The sequence below is a fragment of the Colletotrichum paranaense genome (assembly GCF_030867605.1).
Source record: "Colletotrichum paranaense strain IMI 384185 chromosome Unknown Scaffold_2.1, whole genome shotgun sequence".
Classification (NCBI taxonomy): domain Eukaryota; kingdom Fungi; phylum Ascomycota; class Sordariomycetes; order Glomerellales; family Glomerellaceae; genus Colletotrichum; species Colletotrichum paranaense.
The window spans coordinates 3,209,618-3,235,199 of NW_026848960.1; the positions used below are offsets into that span (position 1 = coordinate 3,209,618).

Sequence of the window (25,582 nt, forward strand, 5' to 3'; positions counted from 1 at the left end):
AAAGTTATTAGTGCCCAGAGGCGGATTCGAACCGCCGTCAACACGGACCGCTGTATAGAAGAACCACAACGTATCATCCTAACCAACTAGACGATCTGGGCCACCGGGTAACGTTGTGATTGGTAGAGAGTTCAATATCTAAGAAGCGCGGCGTGGACAGATGGAGAATTTGTCTAGTTCTCGTAGGCCCGTAAAGGTCGTGATTAGGTAAGCCGTGGGCACCGTGCGTCTTCCCCAGGTGAGTGTGAGGGGTTCGAGTGACCGCGTGTTTCTGCCGCCTATCGACGACACGCCGTTGAATCTACGGACGTCTCGAGACCCTACACTACAAAATCCCATACATCCATCCCAGGAACATTCAATATCATCTATCCCCTGACACACGACACCGAATTATCGCCTTTCATTCGGCATTACCGAATTCCGGGTCATCTGGTACGCTGAGCCACCCAGAGAAGAACTGGTCCCCCAGGCCGGGAATCCACGCACGCTTGTCGCCCTACCTTGGCCAGAGCAAATCACTAACAAAGCTACAACAAAAGTATTATCGAGTATTCAACAGCGTATCGACGACTCGTCAACGGCAAAACATCACGAGAAGGCGGCGCAAAAAAAGACGCCTAGTATCCGCATTTCCCACCATTACGACACGCATACCAGGGTACGGGAACGGGCAATCCACGATATCGACAAAGGGTTGGATCGGTGGAGGATTAAAAAAAGAGGGCGACCCCTCCCATTAAGACCCCAAATCAGGCCACTATCTTCTCCCCTTTTGTTCTTTCCAGGGCAGCTTTTTATTTTCTCACCCTTTTGATTCGCCCGCTCATCACCATCTTCCGAACATGGCCCCAACGTCCAAGGCGCCCGAGTCCGCCTCCCCGACAACGACCGGGCCCGATGGCGACTCGTCTGTGGATAACATTGCCCAGGTACGTGTGTGTTGTTAATGTTATCCCGTTGCCTACAATTCTGCAAGGCGGTTTGGTTTTGTCTTGGGACCCCGACACAGCAAGGGGCCTGGGGTCACCTGAGCGGATCGCGCTGAAAGGCGCAGAGCCTTAGGCTTAACCGCGGTCCCAAAGGTGGTTTTTTGCCCGTCTTTCTCTGCCTCGGTTTACCATCTCCCCTGCGTTTCCCATCCTTCCCTTCTCCGTCTCTCTCTTTCGCAATCTCTCGTTCCGCCCCTAGATGCCTCACTCCGTCTCTCCTCCCCCAGTCGCCTCGCTGAGTACTGCACCATCCGCCTTTGGCAGGCCCGTTGGCAGCTCCGCTGTCCTCCGCTCGTACATACGGAGCGGCTGGGAACTTGCCTGGTGGTGCACGCTGTAACTTGCTGCAGAGGAGAGGAGAGGAGGAGAGGGCATGGTGAGGGCAGAAGGGGGTGGCATCGGATGGGAAAACCCCCCTACCTAGACTGTTCCAGGGCTGACCACGTTCGGGGCACGTTCTAGGCCTACAAGGACCTGCTAAGGTACGCTCATTTGACGAGTATTTTTCCTTCCTGTTACTTTGTCCCCCCCACTCTCGTCGTCCGCGAGCTTGAGTGTCAGCACCTCTTGTCCTCGCGCCCATGGTGTGAGGGAATGAAACGCCCCTCTCCCTGCTTCACTCACCACAATGTTGAGAATGGCATGTTTGCACCCTGAACGAGTCGGAGCTGCCTCCGAAGCTGCAACCCCCGAGGGAGAGCGTATCGCTTCGGATACCTACACTACGGTACTCAGCAGTCTAGCCCAGATTTTCCCACGGATCCTTATGTGGCACAACAGCGGCCGCGGCGCCTGTGCTCACATTCATTCGTTCGTGGGCAAGACATCACCAAACCTTTCCACCTGGTGCAAATTCCCCCTTTTTTGCGAATGGCGTTCTCAGCCTTGGACTCTTCTTGAATTGGTGTCGGATTTTGCTCGATCCGGCATAGACTCGAAATCTAGCCAGAGATCTTTTTTTCCCCGGCTCATAACCGCCGGCATTCTTACATTTTCGGCTCTGCGGGTTCCTGTTCTAGCGAAGAGGGCCATCCACGACCTAGCATTCCTCTGGTCGCTTTGCCCGCGATAGCCTCTATGGGGGATGTCGCATTGAAGCGAGACACGCGATTCTATCGCTCGATCTGAGGCAGGGTGCTGGACGGGTTGTGGTCCGGCACTCTCCCATTCGCTATTCCAAAAACCCATGTGCGACGATGGCTTTCGGTTACCGCTTCCGCAGAAAGCCCGTATCGTTGAAGTTCTAGACCCTCCCTTTGGACCAGACTATCCGCTGGCACCGCGAGCCTAGAGACGAATACGGCCTTGAGCATCTTTCACCTCCAAGCCTAGCGCCCACATCCAGTCTCAGCCCATGAGCACTTCGCGACGCCCGGGGCCGTTGTCAGATCACGCCCAAATACTATCTGCATCGCCAGACTTTGGGGGCTACTGCACTTCCCCTTGCTCCCCGCCGGGGTCTGGCCAAGCGGCAGGACCGAGAAGACAAATTCCCATGTTTTGTTACCCATTGAGATACGCCCTCGTGACCGCTGTCATACACGCCATTCTTTTGGGGAGAATTTGGGCTAACCGCAAATCGCATACAGAGGCGAGCAGGCGGCCAGCGCACTCGAGGCCAACTTGACGAACCTTGAGGGTCGACTTGATGCACTGCTAGCCGCGTTCGAATCGGCTCAAGAGCCCAACGAGGACGGCACTGTGGCACCACCGCCCGGCCAAGATGCGAAGAAGCCGGACGACACGGTCCTCGCCGAAACCTCCAACTGTGGAACCCAGAGCTCCGAGTTCAAGTCTCCCGAGGCGGCGAAGAAAGCCTAGAACCAGATCTACCTTTTGACGATGCGGCGGCGCCGCCGTCGCCGGCTACTAGGCACTGGTCTGTGGCTGGGTACACACACATTCGACGGCCGCATCGTGGAAGGGTCAGTCAGCATTTAGTTGCGGTGTCACGAACTCACGGTGCCACGATGTTCTGGACCCGGGACCCATCCCTATTGCATTTGCATTGCATCGTATTCTTTGCCCTTTGCGGTTCCGCATGGAAGCGAATTCTGGGGTTTGCGACAAGACCAAAAGGTGGCGAAGAATGGGCGCCTGCATGCCCCAGGCACGACGATCCATGCTAGGGATCAGGGTTGCCCTCAACACGTGTATTAGCGGATTTTTTTCTCTTGCCCCCGACCTTGACCTATCATATACATTCTCACCGACCGCATCCCATCGTATATCGCAATCCCCCCATTGATGTATCCGCGCACACGTGGTGACTTTTTCCTCTTTCTCTCTCGGGCTTCACACAGGAGAGGGAGAGGAAGGTACATGGCATGAACGTCCTTCTTCTTCCTCACAGTACGGACAGGGGATAGGAAGTTATCGAGATTGGGGCAAACCGGAGGAGGCGAAGGCGAAACTGCGCGCAGCATTGCCGGATTTAGACGGTTTTTGCCACTCGCTTATTGCTATCTTCATGTCCTAGGAACCACTCAACTTTTCTCTCCTTTTTCATCCTTTGAAGAGGGTCTAGAACTTGGTGATGCATGGATTAAAATGTGATTGAAATGTTTTTAATGTTGTGTCGGTGTGCGTACGGATATAGTGTGGTAGTGCGGTAGTGTGTGTGTGATTGTCTAGACAGGAGCATAACCTCCTCCCTCGCCTCCTTGCTTCCCTTGCACGCCCCGTCCCCGTATGCGTCTCACTCAAAGGGCCAGAAGGGACTCGGCCGACATGTATGGACGGACGTTCGAACCCCCCTTCCACGCGGAGGAAACCCCCCTCGCAATTCGCAGGGTTATCCGAACGGCGGGGGGAGGGGACTCCAATGGCCGTTCCTGACACGCAGATCATCGGTCAACGAATGAGAAGTGAGAGACGTGAAGCCGATTTGGGGGTGAATCGACAATGGACTCCCGATTAAAACGGTGTATAGTCCCAGCCTCCGGATCAAACGCTCCGTTGTTGTTGTTGTTGTTGTTGTTTTTGGTGAGATCGTGATGGAGGTGAGAGAGAGAGAGAGCCCGGCTAGCAGAGTGACGATGGGTTTTGGGCTGGCACGGCTGGAGACGGTCTGTATGTAGATCCTTAGATGTGGCGGCGGCTCTAACTTGTGCTGGTGTACCCATGCATATGTATTCGTATGTGTGTATTTTGGGTGCCCATTACCGTTCCCCGGCCCAATCGGGTGTGATAAGTGACATAGGGTATCAAGTCATGTTGCGGGTGGGTTTGCTTTCCTGATGTGCTTGTTAACTTTTCCTCCCCGTTGAGGAGGCTACTGGCTCCCTTTTGCCCCCTTGATGATGGTAATGGAACAGTTTTTGATAGCTCTCGGCCGTAAATATATCATTGTACAGAAACAAGGATGTGAAGTGTAAAATTGGGTTGTCTGGGTAGAAAGACCAGAAGTGTTACAAGCCTTTCCCATGCTTTTTGTCTTCAATAGCGTTACGTTGTAGATTTAACCGTTTACCATACAAGGGGCTCTTATACTCGCGGATATTCTCGCAGCGGCGTCGAATTAAGGGTAGTGATGATAGCGGAGACGTCCATGGATCATCATGGATTGGGCGGTAAACGGCGGTAACGTTGATTGACGGGGGGGGTGTAAGAGAAGGAAGGGAAAAACCTAGTCAGCCTCGCTGAAGAACGATTGTTGACACCATCTACCGGCCCTGCAAAGAGATTTTCCCCCCCTTGTCTCATAATGCTGATGTCAATCTTGCATTCAAACGTCTTTTGCGGAGTGTGTTCACGTCACATCGTCCTGTTGGTAAAACTTTCAACGGAATTCGGGGCAGAAATTTTGCTCATGGTTGTTTGCAAGGAGTTCCCTTTGACATTTGAGCCTTCTATCTTATGTAGGCACACTGCGTGCAAGACATGAGATATAGAATGATGTGGAAAAGAAATACAATGACTTGGCCACGTGGAAAGTTCATCAGGACCGAGATGGCTTCTCAAGAGTGGGAAGAATGTAAGAGATAGTCTTAGGGGGGATCGTACAAGAGGGCAAGTTAGATAACCCAAGATGTCATGATACCCCATCAAGAACAGAACAAACAGCCAGCTGCATATCTCCTTGAAGAAGAAATCATCACGTAGCCGTCTCACAAACTTCGAGTGTCACAGAGGGGAGCAATACAAGTCTGGGTATCCAGCCCGACCAAGTCGATCGGGCCTCTTTAATGTCAAACGATGTAAAGTCTTCTGTCCCAACCCTATACCCAATAGACGCCCTTGTTGCTGGTACCTTGATCTCATTGATGATGAAAATTCCCAGATCCACCTCTCTTTGGCCCTGGCTATTGACCTTCTATGCTTATTCCCAAGGAGACCAATGTCGTGGCCAGAGTCATCGACCTCAACTACTGACGCCCCCAAGAAGAAGAAAGCACAAAGCTTAGCCGTCTCATGTACTGGCTGTGTGGTAGGTGTGTTTCTCCTTGTCAAGCCTGAGCAATAAATGTAAAACTACAATGGGAAGGTTAACAAACGGTAGAGAAGGGCGGCAGCGTTGACACCCTGCACTTTGCCCCTTTGATGATGATGAAAAAAGTCAAAAACGAAAACTCCCCAACGGCCTTCAGAGCCCAAATGTTGCCCTGCCTGGCCCTTCTGTATGCAAAGCCCAACTTGGAAATTCCTCCCGTGAACCAACCCACAAGCCTAGCTGCTCTCTCTATGTGGGCGAAAATTGCTGCACACGAACCCACTATCTGAAATCTCGAAAGCTGCTTTGCTCTTCTATGTTGAGAAGCTTTCAGCCACTAAAAGGGGGGCGAGCGGGCTGTATCGTATGTGATTTGGTGTACGTGTAAGAGTGTCGAGTGAAAGGTAGGATGGGGAAGCGACGATGTGCGTGTTGTATCCATCAATGATCTTGTATCTCTTGGGGTATTTCATCGAAAACGATGTCAGTCGAATGTGGTTTACTCGGGGTTCCACTTGCGTTTTTTCTGAGCCTGTCCCTGCACATCCCAGTTAGGAACTATGTGACCTCAGTAGTAGCTGCGCGCACGAACAAGAAACCAAGTTAGCTTGTAAGGCTGCGCGAGTCGGAAAGGCCTTTACGTGCCCTAGAGATGGGGTCTTCCTGGTCTGCCGTTGCCACTGCTGGGCTGGCTGGACTGGGTCCCATGATTGGTTCCTTTGAAGTGAAGGATCGGGTCTCCAGAGGCGGGCGAAGATGAGACTGAGGATGCTCGTTGGAGCTTGCCTTGACTCTCGACTGCTGAGCCATATCCCTCTCCCGATTCTTCTCCAGGAGCTGACCGCCGAGGGTCGCACACTTGAGAATGGTCTGGATCAGGTGGTTCTGCTGCAGAGGCTTCGACAAGTACTCGTCCATCTGTGCCTGGATGCATTTCTCGCGATCACCCATCATGGCGTGGGCCGTCAAAGCAATGATGGGAGTACGATGCGAGCCCAGGCTGCGCTCGTACTCACGAATCTTGCCTGTTGCCTCAAAACCGCCCTGTTGGGAGTGAGATTAGCTTGCTATCAAAGATGGTCAAGTAGTAATAGAAATTCCGGGACTCACCATGATTGGCATCTGAACATCCATGAGAATAACGTCAAACTTCTTCGCCTTGATGGCCTCAACAGCCTCGAGACCGTTGCCAACAACTGTAACCACGTGGTGGTACTTTTCGAGAATCTTAACAGCAAGTCTCTGGTTGACCCGGTTGTCTTCCGCGAGAAGAATCTCGAACGATTTGGTGTTGTCGGCCAGAGACGGGGTCGCGCGGTTCTCGAGAGCAGGAATCATGCCGTTGCCGAGATCCACAGCAGTGCAGGGTGTCGTCATGTATGATGTGATACCCAAGTCCAGGCATGACTTGAGGTTCACGTGAACGACAGGCGCCAGAAGAACGATGGGTAGGTACTTGAAGTCGTCCACGGATCTGAGCCTCCTGGCGGTATCGATGGAGTCGACAATAATGACATCGTACGGCATCGCCTGAGCGTCGCGAACGCTGGTGAGGATGGGGTTCTTCTCCGACTCGACAACAACGGGCTTGAGGCCAATCAAAGACAGCATTGTCTCGATCTGCTCTCCGTAGCCAGATTGCGACTTGTCGACAAAGAGAACCTCGTGACCCTTGTACGGCTTGATTTGCTTCTCGATGATCTCGACGCCGAGATCCGACAAGCGCACTCGACACGTAAAGTGGAACTCACTGCCTTGACCATGTTGGCTCTTAACCCACAAGTCGCCGCCCATGAGCTTAACAAGGCGCTTCGAGATTGACAGTCCGAGACCGGTTCCGCCAAACTTTCTTGTCATCGAGCCGTCGGCCTGTTGGAAAGTGTCGAAAATGAGGTCAAGCTTATCCGCGGCAATGCCAATACCTGTGTCCGTAACGATGAATTCGATAGCGTACTGGTCAGGACCGCATGCCCAAACAACAGGATCGGCCTTCTTAATGGTCAGACTGACTTCGCCGTGTTCCGTGAATTTGATGGCGTTTCCGACCAGGTTCAGAATAATCTGCCTAAGACGGAATGAATCTCCAATGACGTGATCCGGCACGGAGCTGTCGACACGGTAGGTGAGGTCGAGGAACTTCTCGTTTGCCTTGACTGCCAGTGTTTTGAGAGCATTGAATACCGTTCCTCGCAAAGTGTACGGGATCTCTTCTATAACCATCCTGCGTGCTTCGATCTTGGACAAATCTAGAATGTCGTCAATGATGGTGAGTAGACTGTTCGCCAGACTGTTAACAATATTCAACATCTCTCGCTGATATTGTGTCAAGTCCGTGTCTAGCGTCAGCTGCGTCATGCCGATAATACCGTTCATGGGTGTACGAATTTCGTGAGACATATTTGCCAGGAACTCGGATTTCGTTTTGTTGGCCAGCTCTGCCGCCTCACGAGCCTGTGTATTCCTCTGGATACTGTCCCGTAGATTGGACACCATCTGATTGATCTTTCGTTTGAGTTCGTCCATTTCGCCCGAAGCTTCCACTTCGACAAGTTTCGTGAAGTCTCCGTCTGTTGCCAAGTTCGTAATGTCTGAAAATGCACGCACTTGAGTTGTCTAATGAAGCAGTCAGTCGTCGGTTCTGTAACGCAAAGACCCAATGTCATAGACTGCTCCGCACTTACCAAATTACTAGCCATGGTATTCACATCAGTCGTGATCTCGCGCCAACGACCCTTCAAGCCGGCAGGATCTGCTTGCGCGCCCATCTTGCCGTCGACACCGACGTCTCTGGCCACTCTTTGCACTTCATTACAGAAATTGGAAAGCCTGTCAACCATGTTGTTTATCGTTTCTTTAAGGACGAGTATTTCTCCTTGGGCTTCAACCTCAATCTTCTGGCTCATGTCGCCATTGGCAATGGCTTGGGTGACGGTCGAGATACTGCGGACCTGTATCGTAAGATTTGAGGCCATGGTGTTGACATTTTCGGTGAGATCCTTCCATTTGCCTTCCACGTTGTCGACCTGGGCTTGTCCGCCGAGCGTGCCGTCAGTGCCGACTTCCCTGGCGACCTTGCTAACCTCAAAGGCGAAAGTGCCGAGGCGGTCCACCATGGTGTTGATAGTATTCTTCAGATCGAGAATTTCACCTCGGACGGGTACTCTTATCTTCTCCGTAAGGTCGCCGTTCGCCACAGCCGTTGTGACCTTGGCAATTGCGCGCACTTGTGTCGTTAAGTTCATGGCCATGCCGTTGACGTTCTCGGTGAGATCTCTCCAGGTTCCTTCGACATCATGAACAGTGGCTTGGCCACCAAGCCTGCCTTCCGTTCCTACCTCTCGGGCAATCTTGGTCACCTCGCGGGCAAATTGCTGGAGTTGCTTCACCATGGAGTTGATAGTAGACTTGAGATCAAAGATTTCTCCCCTGCAATCCGCTTGTACGTTTTGTGTAAGGTCGCCCTTGGCCACAGCAGTTGTTACCTTGATGATGTCTCGTACTTGTGTCGTTAAGTTGTTTGCCATTGCGTTGACGTTGACCGTTAGTTCATTCCACATGCCTTTGACTCCCTCGACGTCGGCTTGGCCACCAAGGATACCTTCAGTTCCTACATCGCGAGCTACTCGAGTGACTTCGGAGGCAAATGTTCTCAGTTGGTCTACCATGGTGTTGATCGTTTGTTGCAGTTGCAGGATTTCTCCTCTGGCGGGGCGTTCGATCTTCTTGGTCAGGTCACCGTGGGCGACAGCAGTGGTTACCGATGCGATTTCTCGCACTGCGGGTTGTTAGTAGGGTTCAAGATTGCGGTTTGCGCGTAATTACTTGCCTTGATCTGTGAGATTTTGGGCCATAACGTTGACTGGAATAATTGGTTAGCAGAGAGACTCAATCAAAATCATGGGCCACAATCTAGGCGCACCATTGTCCGTCAACTCCTTCCAAGTACCGTCGACACCCTCGATGCGAGCCTGTCCGCCGAGCAAACCCTCGGTTCCGACCTCGCGGGCGACGCGGGAGACTTCGCTTGAGAAAACCTGTAGCTGATCCATCATAGTGTTGATTGTCCGTTTAAACGTGGTAATTTCAGGGTCCATTTCGACGGTGTTCATGCGGACCTTCTTGGAAAGGTCTCCGCGCGCAACGGCTGTGACGATCTCACCAATCTCTCGCAGGGCTTTCTGGAAGGCCTCGTTCGCCTTTTGGTGCTTCCATAGTTCCCGCTCCAGAGTCGCAACTCTCTCTTGTTCGATCTTGAAGAAAGCCTGTTCCTGGAGTTCCTTTTGCTCAAGGAGCTGGGCGGACACGCTGCTGATTTCCTGTCTCGCGCTAGAAATTCCTTTCTCCTGGTCAAGTACCTTCTCTTGCAAGCTCTCCAAGGCTTCGTCAGTCAGCGGGCTGTCTGCGAGGCTCGGATCGGCTGTGGCGGTACCTTCGCGTTGGAACTTGGTGGGCCCGGCGGCAACAGTGCGGCTGTTGGAGGATGATGGTGATGCGCCGTCGGAATCGTCGCCAAAGAGGGAACCGTGGACTTCGTTGGGCGTTTCCGGGAAAGCTACAGAGGCGTGGGCTCGACTCTCGAGCTTTTCGATTCTTTGGGCAAGCTTGGCAAGCTCGTTCTCGAGGCTTCGCTTGGCGGGGGTATCTCGACCTGGGAGCTCGATCCGCGCATCAACCTTGAAGGGAAGGGACATTGGCGTCGTGCCATCAGCGGCAAGGGATTGCACAATGGCCGCGGCAGCGGCCAATGCTGAGTCGTCGACCATGTTGAATTATTGTCTGTGGGTTGAATCTGCAAGCAGAGCAGAGAAGACGCTGCTTGTGATGTTGTGAGGCGGGGTTCGTGGGTGGTTGAAAATATGTAGGCCGAGGCTGGAGAGTTTGGACGGGAAACGGCGGGCGGGTATAGATCAAGAAGAGTTGTGGTCAACCAGCAGCATATTAGCTCAGTGAAGGCCTGGAACCAATGTGAATATCGAAAACTGGTAGCTGTTGGTCAGATGCCAAGTCGTTCAACACTCGCTCGAATCTCGTCGACCCGATGTGTCAAAGACGATGGTGCTCCTGTCTTTTTTTTCTTCTGCGGAGTGAAGGTGATTTGGGGGGAAGTTGGGAAGGGGAGGGAGTAAAGAAGAGGTGGTGTTGGTGGGTTGGCAATATGAAGCAAGAGGATGAGGAGAGAAAAAAAAAGCAACGAGGCGAGCAAATAGCGAGGAGACACGCCCCGAAAGTGGTCAGGCGGATAAGGTAGGACGAGTGAGCTACTAGAGGCTAGATAGAGGTCGCAAAAGAGCAGAACAGAGCGAGAGTGAAGAACTACTGCGAAGGAAGTACAGCGCTCTGGAGTATTCGTAGGTGAAGAGGAGATAAGGCGGAACATGAAGTACCTTGGACCGGGGGTTGGACGGATACCACAGCGGGTTAAGGAGGGCGGATGTAGGGATTGGGGTGGGATGGGACGGCGAGGGGGGATGCTTGGGAGCAGAGGTGGGGAGCAAGATTGGTCGACGAGGCGAACGGTGAATTGGTCGTAGGACGAATGGTCCTTCTGGCGCAACACTTGGATTTTCCCTTCTCCCGCTCACTGCTGTTTCCCCTTTGCATGATTGGCGCTATTTGGTTAACATGTCGCTGGTTGGATACTGAACGTTCAGGGAGAGAGAGATTCATCGGCACCGTCTCCGTGTGTACATCGCCATGAGGTAGGTGGATTGATAGGCTGATAGGGTAGACACGTAGTCGGTACTCGGGATGCGCATCGAAAATCGTTGCATCAAGATGTAGACTCTACGCCTAGACGGTGAGCTGCAATGCGCCTGGGATCACCAGAGATGGAGGAGAGGCTCCCCCGTACTCGGTACCTCGTGGAGCAGGTACTTGAGAAATACATCTGAAGGCTTGAGGGTGCGAGATGGGGCAAAGAGACGGCGCTAGTATAAGTCGGTCCAGCCTTGCGTGTACTTTGTGCCGCCAGAGTTGCGGCAAGAGGTACATGCTGAGTCAAGTAAATCCCGGCAGCACCCAAGAGGTCCCCAGCGAATGAGACGGGCCTATGTGGGGCAGTTTTCCGTCAGGGGGGCCACGAAGGACTCTCTTGCGCAAAGCAATTCGCTCCTCCAGCCCGCGGCCGACATGGAATACGAATGGTGATCGGTCGACCATCTTTCCTAACCCAGCGCAAGCGTCGACGCCCCAAAGGGGATTGTCAGAGGGCGACGGTGTGCTTGTCCCAGGTCGTAGGCAATTTCAGTGATGAACATTGGCTTGAATGGCTGTTGTGCCCCTCCTCCTCCAAGCCCGGCTTGTCTTTCGCAACGTCAGTGGGAGGATGAACAAGTATCTCAAGGTACCTACCCAGGTCAAGGGATAGGTAAGGTAATGCCTCGTACGCTCCCCGTGGGCATTGGACATGCTCTCTCTATCCGTCCTTCTCTCACCTCTCATCTATCACTTGATTGATGGGCAGCACTGCCTCGCTGCGTCTCATCGGTCTCTACGGAGTGACCATATTCCATACGCCGATTTCAATAGCCAATGCCTGTGTGCCTGCCTTCTCGCCCAGTCCGTTCACACGTCTATCACAGACACTAGGAACCGTCGATGCACAAGACAGATTCAACAGCCCATCCGTGCATCTCAAAGTTCCGTGACCACCGCCTTTCCACCGTCCTTTCGCTCCCCTAGGCTCTGGGTACCTTACTGACAGGAATGATATGGGGGCCAGACTAACCGGAACTACCTTAGTCCAGACGGTCGGAATGAGTCTACTCCTCGTCTGGCGATTCTGCCGTCTGGAGTCCACGCATTCGGCCATGTCGACCGTTGCCGCCACCTGACCACCTAGCTGAGGCGGCTTGCCTGATATCTCATCTCGCAGTCTTCGTATCCCGTCAACCTCGAGCCGAAGGGCTTCCGCATGTTTCACTACATGTATCTGTACGCAGTCAAGCAGTACCCGTGCCCAGTCTCCAATATCTGCTAGGCGAGAGACAAAAAAGAGCCGTATCGTAAGGGAGATACGTGCTAATGGCGTATCCGTTCTTCGTACACTACACTATCACACCCAACCACATACACACTGTAGAGGTCTGCAGGGATGCAGAAGTGCTAATTGCTACTCCCTCGACCCCGGTCTGTCAGCGCGTGTTCTCCTGTGGCCTACCTGCAAAGTAACGACAGACTTGGTGCCTATCCGTGGACTGTACGGATAGAGTCCTGTGGCTTGTGGCTGTTTGGGCACTTGCAGCAACGCTCCCGAGGCGGCCTAGCGCTGCGTGCTGGACGGACGTGACGGGCGTGACAGGCTAGAACCGTTTTCTTTCGCGATTGGTGTGGGGAAAACCAACGCATATGCCCACGGTGGAGAACCTGGTTGGATGGATGCTTGCTTGAAAGTTGAGGTGACTTTCTTCTCCTTCCACAAAAAAGTTGCGCCTCGGTTTTCACGGAATAGGGGTCTTAAGACTGAGCAGACAAAACACCACCTGGTGCTTCTCTCCAGACTTCCTGAGACCCTCTCCAAGGTTGACGTCGTCCCTCATGCTGCCACACCACGAGGGTACCATGGGTATCCGTACGGTGTATCCAACGAGTTTTCGGAGCTGGAGCACCGGCGATTGGTAGCGACGATGGTCTCCGTGTGGAATCGCAGGGTAGTATTTCTCAGCTAGGTGACGGCGGGAGGCTCCTGGCCGCCCCCATCCACGATTTGACCCGACTCCCATGGCCACCAACAGCGTTGCTTTGCATTCCCTTCTCGTCTCCACAACGGTAACTTGCGGCGCTCGCTCCTCCTCGCCGTTGTCCCTCTGCAGCTGCTACGCTGTGCCGCACATGGTGGAGTGGCCAGCCGCTGTAAGCCTGTGTCCGAAGGCCGGTAATAGGGATACCAACTAATACCAACAAACTTGAACGGCAACAGTTTCTTAGGTAAGGTATGCCTCCGCGGCCCGCTTCAGATCCAGGATCGGGTGCAGAGTGGGCAAGTCCACGGTTCAGAGAGTCGAGAGGAGTCGAGATTCGATAAATCCGGACAGGCCTAGCCGCCCGGCTGTCACATGGTGCATCAGGGAATGCCCGTGCTTGGTTTGCCTGCCCCAACCTCATCTCTCTCCTCTGCATTGTTCGCAAGCATGGGAAGTTGGGAACCAGTTCCAGATTCAGCAGCTGATATCGAGATCGAGATTCCCACGATGGAGAGGGCGAATATGCCCTTAGTCAAGCTTCTCTTTGTAAAGGGATAGGTAGTCTATTGTGACTTACTTGAGTGTCGTACTCTCGGATAGAAGCCAGCCGGGCAAATATAGTGCGTATCTGCAGGTAAAGTACAAATAGATGCGGATAATGGCACTCAGGTGTCGTGAGCTGGAGACGTCGATGAGGTAAAATGGACAGTGCCAGAGATAAGCACGCACGTGATACTTATCTTTCTTACCTTACCTACCTTCCATTCCTTCCTCTAGCTACCAAATGTGCCTCCTTCCTGCACCTGCGCTGGGCTCCTGCGGGAAAGAAGAGAAAAGAAAGAAAGTGCGAGCTAACTCACTGTGAAGCAAGTGCCAGGGGTCCAAGGTCAGGGGTCCGGTCGTCCCATCCCGATCCCATTTCTCTCCCCCCTCTTACACGGTGCACCTTCCTATCTTCCTCCGCCCAAACCAAAAAAGAAAGTAGCCACACACTTTCTTTGACTTCCCTCGACGTCCCTTGGAAAACTTGGGGGACTCGGGGACTTCTCGAAAACATTGAGTGCTCGGCAAGTCGCCGTCCGTCGCCCCGCCCGTTACTTTAGTCTTTAGGTTGAGCTTGAAGTTTGCTCCGGTCACTGCCCAGGCGTGCGGTGTGCCAGTCTGCCAGCCTGCAGGGAGTCATGGATGCCCACTCCCCTCCCATTCTCAACGTCTGACTTTCACACTATGGTACTAACGCCCACGAACGACACCGTCTGAGAGGCAGCCACTGCGATCGTCAGGGTCCGCTCTCAAGGTTTCCACCCGTCAAGAACGACTGTCCGGGACGCCGTCCAAAGATCGACGCACAATGCCTTCTTCGTCCGTTTCAACATCTCGCGTCGCTCGTCCTTTCATTAAAACCGTATCGCCGGGATGCCCTCCAGAGTTCGACCATCCCAGATCTCAGGCCTCCAATCCATGAGCCCATGCAGCCCATATTGCTCAACGTCCCTTACTACCGCGCCCCCGCGTGTGGCTCTTTCCCCGGAAACGGATCCTCAGGACACCGCCTGGTTGACAATCATCGAACAGTCCTCATCAGAAACCAAGACAGCCCGAGCTTCTCACTGCTTCTGGCCCGTATTACTCTGTATCTTCTCACCCAGCACCGGCACGCCTCTGCCTCAAAACCATTTGTCCTACAGCCTAACATCCACAGCGGGACGAGTACGGATGCTGGGAGCCTGCCGCCTGCCGAGAAGCCCAAGCCATCGACGTCACTGTGGTCCACGAGGTCTTTAATCTGATTCGACCTCAAGCCACGCCGCCCTGCATCGAGAGCAATCGTTGACTCGCGAAAGCTACTTGCTCAGGGAATGCCCATTCTTGGTCTTAGCCTAGCGATCGCTTGTCCAAGAATACTTCTGGACAAACGAGGTCGACGCCAGTCTCAAACTCGCTGTCTCTCCGAAGATGTCGTCGATGAGTCGGTTGAGCCAGCCATAAGACCTTCTTGGATAATTCCAGTTTAGAACTTCATCGACCATCCCACCTTTGCTCGCCTCAAAACCCAACCGGCCACCCGGCAGTTTCCAAGAACTATTCAGAACAGAGGCTGAGAATGGGTCTGGGCTTAACGCTGAACCCCTATTTTCCACGCACCTTTTGCCGCCATGCATGCTAACCAGATTGGGTTTACTGGCAGGAACCTCACCGAGAGCTTCTTCGTTGTGCCTTACGCCAAAGCCATACAAACAGCTGCTATAGCACGATTCAACAGGCTTTACCACCAAATCATGACGCTTCACAGGCCGCAGCCTAATGCAAGTAGCTTGGTTATTACACAGGCGCCAATGAGCCCGTTTTTCATCTTGTTTCTACCGCCTGACCGATGATATAAGTCACTGTGGGCGGTGTGCTAGCCGGACAGTTTCCGACTACACCAAGCAGACCAGACCGCTTTCACTATTCAATAACAGTGATTCTGATATTGATTGAGTTGACGTTGAGCTCCGACGTTGTCTCGTGAGTTGACCTTGCTAGCAGATACAATATACATTCGTAACAATGATTATCTGGATCATACGGGTGGTTCCTGGAGACTGCACTTCGAGCCCAATTGGGTACGTAATCGTTACCAACATGGTACGGAAAGGCCTGGGCTCAAAATTAATTGACAACTTTGGGTTGCGTTTGCGAAGAGCAATCTTTAGCTCGCGGTATTCCCAGGTCATTTCCCTCAGTGACCGTTGAGATTAAGAGGTCTACTCAAGCCATGCGCTTTCGTAACAAAGGTTGCTAGGTGTTTCCTGGCATCTTTACCTCAAGGTCTTGCGCCGGCCACATGGCAAGGCTCATGGAGCAGCCAAAGCATTGTCTTTGCCTTGCATGGCTGCTGGAAATGGAGACTGCGGTTGCACGATGCCGGGCCATGGGACTGTTCAGCGTATCATATTCCGAGCTCCCACGAAGGACCCTGCAGCAATAATTGACTCGTATCAGCGCCGTGGTCAACACGCACCCAACCGTGAGTCGCGACTTTCAAGGGGTACCATCTCCGCACTAACCGTCCGCCAAGCCGTGACCCGACCAGCAACACCATTGTTCTCGACAGAAACTTTCTTGCGAAGCATCAAGCCACACACAAGTCTCCGACAGTTGATTCAAAAAGAAGATCGAGTGGAACTCACCTGGAGACGGTCACAGACAACCTTGGACAACGGCGACTCCGTGAGCCACCAACGGGACCATTTCTTTCTTCCTATAGCGCTAAGGCTAGAATGACTTTTTTTCTGGATCACGGATGTGTTCGTCTCCCCCCACTCGTCTCATCCGGTGAAAGGATGAAGTCTGGTACCCTTGAACGAGATCGGGGGGCTCGGCACACTTGCCACTGCAACCCGCATCCACCAATGTATGGACTGTACGCCAGTCACCGCTCCAAGCGTACGTTTTGTGTCGGCGACAGGTCGCTTCGCCAGCAGACGTCCCATTAAATCGGTGTTTACCGATGAGAAGGAATGCAAAGCGTCCCATTGTCTTCTCATTGGTCTGTTGGTCCCCTCGTCGATGCGGTTATCCTGAAAGGGACCCGTTACGCTGGTCCAACCATAGTCCTGGTAAGGGTTCGTGCTGCGAGCTTCTCCAGAAGAATGTCACGCTTTCGAACTTCCGTTCCCACGACGGTGGATTGGATAACAGAGACACGGCGAAAGCCCAGGGCCAGCCGTCAAGGAAAGATGCAAATCCGCTTTACCCTCCCTCGGCAGAAATCGCGGCTGCCATTTCGACATGCCAGCGGTGATTCTCTCGGCCGGCTCTTGTCGGAGCTCACTCGGAGCTATTATGGCTTTGATACTCGCGGCCAGCCTCCGTCCCCGACCCGCCACTCCGTCCACATCCAGCAGCGCAGCTGATACCGCAGTAGTAATCTACGGATTTACGTGGATGTTGAAGTTTCAGGACACAGAACGTAATGCAACGTGGAAGATGTGTTACATGCTGCCTAATTTGGCGGATATCGGGACTCTGTCTTGACTCCTCTGTGGCTATCGATAAGTGGTGCTGGTCAAGCCTGTCTCTCACTGTAAATAACTTCGCCCGAGTCAAGCTCTTGTTGGGAGCAGCAGCATCACCCATCAACGTCAGGGAACCGTTCTCCTTGCAAGCGTTACGGTTGCTAAGAGCACTCTATCCGTATACGGTCTAAGAGTGCGGACGAGGGTCCATTTCTACGGTACTCTTTCTGGGAGCAACCGCATTTCCCTCCGAACCTTGGGCTATGAGCAATACTTGGGCGACGACAACTCCAACCTTCCACATGCCTTGAACACAATACCTGCGAGGCCCAAGCACAGGGGATCATCCTAGGAAAAGAATTCAACTGCACTCCACCCACAACTCCGACCGACAGCCAACGACCCAAGGTACGCACTCTTATGGTCTTCATGCAAATGCAAATCGCGCGCAATCGCAAGACAATCACGATCTTGCTCCACGCAACGTCATCGAAGAACGAGCTTAGAGTTGCCATGACACAACGGGCTGCCCGCTGGATTCGGAGAAAATATATATCACTGACCTGGCGCGAGGTCCCTCTATATCTTTAACTTCGAGACCATACCAGGCGGACCCAACTTCCCCAGGATTACCCAAGACTCGACAAACCAGGCAGGAACCGTATACTGCCTAATAGAGCTCTCCGCAACCGCAGGCGTCCGGCCATCCCATGCTATCAACTTACTTTTCAACTCCAACCCCGAAACCCTGTATCCAACCCAAAGGCGGATGATCGTAATAACCCCTTGATGGCACAGGTTGGAGTTCAGAACACGTTGAGCGGCATTTTGAGTTGGTGACGTGTGCTTTCTTCACATGCGTGCACGCGACCACGGTTCGGTTGAGAGAATTGAGCCAAGAGCAGAGGGGCTGGCGCATGAGCGCTTCGCGATGCCCTCAGCCGACTGAGGATACTGGGCCTTGGAATATGAAAGCTTTTTTGTTTCTTTTCCCTCTTTTTTGGCTTCCAGCCCGCATCAAGAATCAGGCCAGGGGCCTGTCTGATGGAACTGTCCCGGTTGACCCTCGCGGCGTTTGACTTGGGCATCGATGCACCGTAACCTACCCCCCACCCTCCCTTCTTTATGTAGGTCCTCTACCTCTCAGGGCCGTTCTCGACCGTTTCTCGAACCCCTCCGCGGACGGCCGTCTTGCGGAGTCGTCTGTTGCATGGGCTCCGGGCCGTTCCCCAAGCTTCGATGGCGCATACGGGAGAACGTGTGTGACGGTGGTCGAGACCCTTCCGCCTATCCCTCCGTCACTTCATATGCGTATGACGACGTTTCTCGGCCCCGGGGAGCATCATTCGTGATGAAACGAACACACTGGAGGATTACTCTGGTATAAGTGTACCGATGTCTGGCCGTGTTCGACCGTGCTGCTGGGACGGCATGATGGTGCTTCTGGGAGAGCAGTGCCAAGAGCCCTACAATGCCAGGGTCACAGTGAAGCTCTCATGAAGCTCCTTGTGAAGACCCCTCCTCTTCCCCCCCCCCCCCTCCTCGAGCTAAACTCGAGCTTTAACACCTAACACCTATGGCCATTAAGCTTAGCAAAGAGGTATATCTACGCAGTAGGAACGTGATGAACGGAACGGATGTTTCATTCGTGATACCCTAGCAACGCTATACTCGATGTCTGATAATAGTTTGAAAGGCCCCGGCAGGCTCCTCTAACAAGCAGACCGCCGTCGCATCGCATAGTTGACAGGGTAGGTTGCGCCCCCAAGGGCGGGGTGCCACGGGGACTGTAGACGTCATTGAGGAACCTTTTTTGTTCTGGGATATTGGAAGTATGCAGTATAGCCCTCAGGAATGGCTCTGCTGTCCCGCTTCATGAGCGATGCCTTTGATTATACGAATTGGATTCCAAGTTATCAAAGATCATCTGCTGCTCGACATATAAACACCCTCAAGAGACTCGACTTGTCTCTGTAATAGGACTCTCCTCGATGGTTCCGTTTGCTGCTCCATTGCCGTTTCTTTTTCTTCTTCCTGTTCCTCCTTTCCGTTTGGACAGGAGACAAGGTTCAGACCTGCAGGACACACACACACACATACACACTCTTCTCTCTCCTAGAGTCCTGGCAGCCCAACCTCAACCTGATTGATATCTTTGTCAGCTATTTCTATCGCCGTCGAATTGATGCAGAGAATGAGGCCGCATTCTGCATGATGTGTGCCGCAGATCATGGACGGCAGACTGCAGACTGCAGAGCATCAAACTCATAGGGCAGGAACAATGGGGGAATTCGCCTTACATGTATGATGGGCATCTTAGCTAGCTCGCTGGTGGACGGATGCAAGCAAACTTCAAGTTGGATCAGACCACCATGTACAACTACACAGAGTCGGATAAGTAACTTGGTAGATCTTGTTAAACAAGTAGAACAGCCTCAAAAGGTAGCATTGCACTCTTTATCACCAAGCCTATGATCCTGCACGTTTAAACAGAAGAGAAGTCTCGGATTAACCCGTGGGATCATCATCATCCCTCTCTGGAAACGACCAATCTATCCGAGTCAAAAACAATGCAAAAAAAGAAAGAATAAATAAATAAGTAAATAAATAAAACCCCTCGTTCCTTTGAAAACCAAAAACCATAACAAAGGCGCCGGCGAGGTTAAGAACGTAGCTAAGGGGGGTATCTACATATAGCCCGTGATGCCGTTAAACCATTACCAAAATTTGCGTGCGCCCAAATCTGCGTGCGTTAAAAACAAGAATAGGCCGTTGGTTGCTGCTGCGTGTTTGCTCCTTTGCTCTTCGCCTCGTTCCTTCCACACTCGGGCATCACATAACACACGCTCTTTCTCTGCTCCCTGTTCTCTCCAGAATGGTATCGAAGTATGCCTGCCTGCCGCCCTTCCCCACCTAATTGCCCAATAAACCAAACGAGATGAGCAAACAAAAACGAAGAGGTAAAAAAGCAGAAACAGAAACAAAAAAGTCGAGAGCCAACGCCTCGCCATGTCCGCCCTGCTTTTACGGCCTCGCTGTGCCGCGTCCACCCCGCGCTGTCGATCATCTCATCGTCTGGGCAGGTTATTAGCCCGATAGGCTGACGCACCCCCCGTATTCCACCCCTGATTGACACTGTTCTTGACAATCAGCGCCGCAGCCGCAGCAGCTGCCTGGCGCTCCTTTTGACGGTGCCTCTCCCTGAGGTAGTTAGTTGCTTCGGGCCGCATGCGAAGAATGCGGAGGATCATATCATCGCTGGGGTCTGCCTGGGCCTCTTTGCGCTTCTCTTCTTTGGCTCTTCTCATTGTGCCTAGATTTCGGCTCATCATGATACTCTTGCCACGTCGGATAGTGCCCATACTAGCGAAAGCTCCAGGCCCGCCGCTAAAGGTTGGCCCAAATGTTGCTGGAGCCGAGAGTCGGTTTTCGTGCTTCTCCTGAAGAAGCATTTGCGTCGCGCGCTGGGCATTGGCAGCAGCCATGCGCTCAGACTCCCGAATCAGGGTATCCGTTGGCTCAAAGTAGAAGAAGTTCAAGGCTGCCAGCTCGTGCCACTTGGGCGACTTCAGGACGTCCTGCGGCACACCCAACTGCTCTCCAGAGTCATCCTTGGCATTGAAGAACTCAAAGAGAAGATTCAACCATTGATAGACAATGTCGATCTCCTTCTGTGCCAGGGGCCTCTGCGAAGAGGGCTTCTCGGACAGCGGGGGCACCAAAAGGCCTTCTATGGCCTGGAGGACTTCCTTCCATAGACGTGTCATGACCGCAAGCATCGTGGCGTCGGTTAGGGTCTGCTTCATAATGGCGAAATTCTGGTCAAAGTAGTGGAACAGCGGTTGCAATGCTCCCTCGATGTCGCTTGCTGTGGTGACGACTGGCATGGTCGATGCCCTCTTCTTCCATAGACTGGTCACCTGCGAACCGATACCGCCACCTTTGACCAGTCTCCGCAAAGTTTCGAGAGAGATGGTGGCACTGATTTGAGCTCGGAGCTAGATCAGAGTTAGCAGCTGAATCCAAGTGCAACGAAAGGAAGCGTACCTTATCCGTGATCTTGCGGACCATATCTCTCTCTGTTCTCTTCAAGTGGCGGAACGCCTTTCCAAAGTAGAATTGAATGTCGTCGCGCTCGCCTTCCATGCTCACACGCAGCAACACTCTACCTTGGGTGTCCAAATCCAGCCAGTATTCGCGAGGCAGGTAGTCACTAAAGTGAATGGGATCAACCTTGAGCGACGTACGACCAACAAAGTCATGTTCGCCAAAGGTATCGTAATCCCAAATAGTGGCGATGATGTTCAGCGGACTTGACACCGTGATGTCGACAGATTCGTCCCAGCGAGGGTTCAAATTCCGATACACAATGCGTGTCTTATAAAGACGCTTTTGGTACTCGTCTCCGAGGACTACGTACGGATCACTGAAACCACCCGGATCGCAAGCCTTCAGGTCTTCGGCTTCAACAATCTTGATTGTGAAGACGTACTTATTAGGTCGTCTTGGCTGTTGCTTGCCGAGGCGCTCAGCCTTTTGCAAAACCTCGGCGCAAGCGTCGACGTTCATCGACTTCTCTAGCTTGTCTAGAGCTTGCATGGCATGCTCGATATTGTTGAGCTTGACGAAAGACTAAGATGATGTTAGCGAGTTACGTGATGCAGGGTGGTAAATTGGTGCAAACCTCAGGATAGAATTGAAACGGCTCTGGAGCATCCTTGGTATTCCAGGCATCTCGAGCATACTGAGCATACTGCATGAACTTTTCTTGTGTTGTTTGGTTCGCAGCTGCAGCCTCCTGCGCCGTTGGCCGGTCCATCTCCTTTCCAAATCGTTTCTCAAGCTCCTCGCAGTATTGGCCAATGCCAGCTGCGTAAGAACGAGCCAGTGCCGTCATGAATCTGGCGTGGTGGACGTCGCTGTCCCATTCTAACTGATAGACCTGTTCCATGGTTTGATGGAACATGGAAAATATATCCACAACGGAGGAGCTGTGTCGTTCGTTGTCCGAAGGAATGCCGTCGGAATTGTGAGTCTTAACTTGGAACGGATCTTCGGCAATTGCGTTGTCGACTAATTCGACCATGACACTCTCGGCATTGCGAACCCATCGCCAAACGAAGTCCACCAGAAGTTCCTCAATCTGGAACTCGAATGGCTTGTCGGGCAGCGCGGCGTGGTGTGTTCGGCGCATGTCAACTAGCTCTTTGTAGAGGTCAAACCCATCCTGCATGTTGATCTCTTCACCACTCTCTTTTGCAACTGCAATAGTGCGCTCAATGATGTGTTGCGCATCTCGTTCATAGCTGGGAAACATCACATCCACGAGGACCTGCCAGGGTTTGACGCCCATAATCTCCCCGATATTCTTGTACCGTTTTTGGATTTTGTTCGAAAGCTTGGTGACCGCCCGGCCGAGCTCAACAACGTGGGTGAACTGCCACTCAGAGGCATGATTGGGTAGTTTCTCGTGCACAAAAGCGTTGTACGCGTCCGTGGCAGCACGTCTCATGCCGTCGGTGAGATGAGTAGCGAATTCCTGAGCCTGTTCAGGTTTGACGGAGAACGCAGGATCCGAGTGGATATGGTCCACCAACAACTCCATCACGGCCGCAATGTTGGGTGGTTTCGATGCGTAACAATTGAGCATTAGGTTGTAAAGATCTCGTAGTAGAAAGTCGTGGAGGCTGTGGAGTGTCTGCTGGTATACAGCGAAATCATGAATGGTCCAACGGCTTTGGTCAATGTCCAGCAAGCCCGCGTTATACTGGTGTAAGTGTGGCGGTTTCTTGACATCTTCACCCGTAGTCTTTACGTTGTTGATTGCAGCGAGAAGATCCTCGGCAGGAAGCTCTCCATCGAGAAACTTCTTCCCAATCACCTCGACAAAAGCAATTAGTCTTGAAAATTGAGGAAGGCGCCAGTACACGCTAAGTTCCATGAGCAGGTCGCCAGACTGCTTCGAGATCGGAGTGAACTCTGCTGCCGGATCAGCGTGTAGTTGATCATACGTCATACAATCTTTCAGGATGGCCTTATAGAAAGCTCTCGAGTCGTTGGGTATGAACGTGTAGACGGCCTCCTCGAAGTCCTGGCTAGTGTCGTCAAGAGATAGAGAATCAAAGTTGATAGAGCTGTCGAAGTTCAGGAGGGAACCATCAGGGCTAGAGATTGCTTTGCTGATTTCCGAGTACGATTGTTCTGTCCCGAAGACTGACATGGGCCGTCCAGGAAGTGGCTTATCCATCGTAGCCGTTGACGTCTTGGCCAACTCAGGGTTGACAGTCAAAATGTCGAGAATGATTTGAGACAGATGCGGCGCTTCAGCTCTCCTCCACTCTTGGAAGGCTTCCTCGACATCGAAGTCCTGACTCCTCAAAGCACCAGGTGCACCTGAAGCCAACCTTTGCTGGTAGTTCTTCATGTCCTTGATCGCGTTTTCCTCCGTCCAGATGTATCGGCTAGCCTCGATGTCAGACTGTACTTCGGAGTTGGATCGACCAAATATGCGAGCCACGGTGAGGACTAGCGGCATGTCCTTGACGTCGGTGCTCGGAGGAACGACGATCTCGATGGTGTTGCCTTCGCCCTGAGCAGCGTCGAGAGACAAGTTCTGATCCCTAGTGAGTAGCTTGTTCTCCAAAGTATGCAATCGGCTCATCAACTCGGGCCTGTCTCTGTCGTGCCCCTGGTCCCGAAGAGTTTGCGCCACTAGCCTGATGAACATGGCCATATGTCTGTCCGCCGTTTCCTTCCACGAGTCGTCCGTCGCCGATGTTAGCTGGGCATACTTTTGGTTGGCCTTGGTCGCGGACGAGTAGAACATGAGAACGTAAGGCTCGAGCTTTCGGTCCTTCTCTACGGATTTTTGAAAGCCCTTCTCGGTGAATGCTGTGTATGCTTCGGCAAAGCTGCGCTTCAGAGCCGAGTCGTTGAAGCCTTGCATGGGTTCCTTTCCTGTCAGGACGTTCTTAAGTCTCTTCTCCAAGGGTTTCTGGAAGCCATGGGGCAGCTTGATGCTGTTGGAACCTGACGAGACGAATTGACCGACCAGTTCGGTGACGCTCGTGTGGGATCTCTGGGCTGGTTTCGGGGCGGCGACATATTGCTTTCGCTTCTGTCTCGGTTGGAGGATGTGGTTGAGGTATGCAATTCGCAATGCAAAAGTATAGGCATCGTCATGGCTGACGACGGTGATGTTGCCCCTGGATGCTCCCCTCGGTCTCATGCTTAGCCGGTTGCTAGTTACTCGACGGCCCGGCATCCACGAGCTCCTAGAAGCGGATGACATGATCGCGGATCGTAACGGGTCCGGAGATGCGTGGGGTCGAAAGTCGGACGTGGGCGATAACGGGGCACGATTTATGAGAAAGCTGTCATTCTCGTACCAGCGCAGAATGGCCAGCTAGGTGGTTTGTAGTGGTCGGCTGTAGACTTTGTTCGTAGACGTGACAGGTCGATCTAGGGCTGTCAGGAAGGTTCCAGCTGCGACAGCGGAGAAGTTATCGTCGGTAGGTCGGGGGGTTTGGAGGAAATGAAGGTTGCGGCGAAATGTGGTGGCCGTCGAGAGTTGGATGGTGGTGTTGATCTGCCAAGGACCCAATGTCTAGCAAGCACACTGCAGCCGCTTGGGGACCCTCAGAAGGTTTGGGGGTGAATGTTTGGTGCAGCAGGTGACACACGTCATTGGCAGAAAAGGAGATGTGGTGACTGCCGGGACCCCTTGTACTTTTCAGGAAAAGGTGGCACGGTGGTACCTGCGGCCCTGCGCGGCGCTAAGCGGCCCTGGTATGGACAGCACGAGGGACGGGAGGGAGGCTAAGTTGGCGAATAGTATACCTCTAGCAACATTTCGTCGCTAATGAGGTACTTATCGCAGCAAGTAAGACGGGTGGCATTAGTTGGTGAACAGAGGTATTCTGATTTCATTAGTGCTGGGCGTATCGGGTATCGATGATGCCTAACCGGCGGAGACCCGTGGACGGGGCCGGACCACTGGTCACTGCAGTTCTGGCCTGACGATACGACACCTCAATCTAGAGAAATGCGAGCAAACGGATAATGCCAACATCTGGCATGCAATGGGTCTTGGTGTTTTGTTCCAAGCTCTGGGTCAGATTCTACCTTTGATTTTTCTTTGCGACAGAGCTGGAGACGAAACTTCATCAAGACCTCTCCCCAACAGATAATTGAAGAGATACACCACATGAGAATAGCCACCGACTTTCGATGTTTCGTTTCTTTCGTCAGGCCGTGTAAGGCTCCCTTGAAAGAAGCTCTCAGGCGGCAAGTCCACGTACGTGGGACCACACTCTGTACAAAGGGAGACATTCACGATACGAGATCTGTTGCCGCCATGCTTGGCTATTTCGCCTTCAATACGAAAACTTTCACCGTCTGGCATTAGTCTCGGATTCTCAGTCCGGCCTCCTGCAGATCGCCTTGATATTCTACGTGAGTGAAGTTAAGCCTGAG

General features: G+C 52.8%; 4 protein-coding genes across 4 annotated transcripts; 2 read left to right on the forward strand and 2 right to left on the reverse strand.

Moving 5' to 3' along the window:
* Nucleotides 1-845: 845 nt before the first annotated feature.
* CPAR01_02984 (uncharacterized protein) lies at nucleotides 846-2,813 on the forward strand (the record flags this gene model as incomplete). Its single annotated transcript, XM_060487271.1, has 2 exons — nucleotides 846-932; nucleotides 2,592-2,813. The coding sequence occupies 2 exons, from the start codon at nucleotides 846-848 to the stop codon at nucleotides 2,811-2,813; spliced, it is 309 nt and encodes a 102-aa protein (XP_060354599.1).
* A 3,110-nt stretch (nucleotides 2,814-5,923) lies between these two features.
* CPAR01_02985 (hsp90-like protein) lies at nucleotides 5,924-10,187 on the reverse strand (the record flags this gene model as incomplete). Its single annotated transcript, XM_060487272.1, has 5 exons — nucleotides 5,924-5,982; nucleotides 6,066-6,468; nucleotides 6,535-8,037; nucleotides 8,106-9,199; nucleotides 9,344-10,187. The coding sequence occupies 5 exons, from the start codon at nucleotides 10,185-10,187 to the stop codon at nucleotides 5,924-5,926; spliced, it is 3,903 nt and encodes a 1,300-aa protein (XP_060354600.1).
* Nucleotides 10,188-14,522: 4,335 nt separating this feature from the next.
* Nucleotides 14,523-14,891, forward strand: CPAR01_02986 (uncharacterized protein; the record flags this gene model as incomplete). The annotated part of the gene is made up of 1 exon (XM_060487273.1): nucleotides 14,523-14,891. The coding sequence occupies one exon, from the start codon at nucleotides 14,523-14,525 to the stop codon at nucleotides 14,889-14,891; it is 369 nt and encodes a 122-aa protein (XP_060354601.1).
* Nucleotides 14,892-20,175: 5,284 nt separating this feature from the next.
* On the reverse strand, nucleotides 20,176-24,398 carry CPAR01_02987 (uncharacterized protein; the record flags this gene model as incomplete). The annotated part of the gene is made up of 3 exons (XM_060487274.1): nucleotides 20,176-21,105; nucleotides 21,155-21,739; nucleotides 21,792-24,398. The coding sequence occupies 3 exons, from the start codon at nucleotides 24,396-24,398 to the stop codon at nucleotides 20,176-20,178; spliced, it is 4,122 nt and encodes a 1,373-aa protein (XP_060354602.1).
* Nucleotides 24,399-25,582: the final 1,184 nt, after the last annotated feature.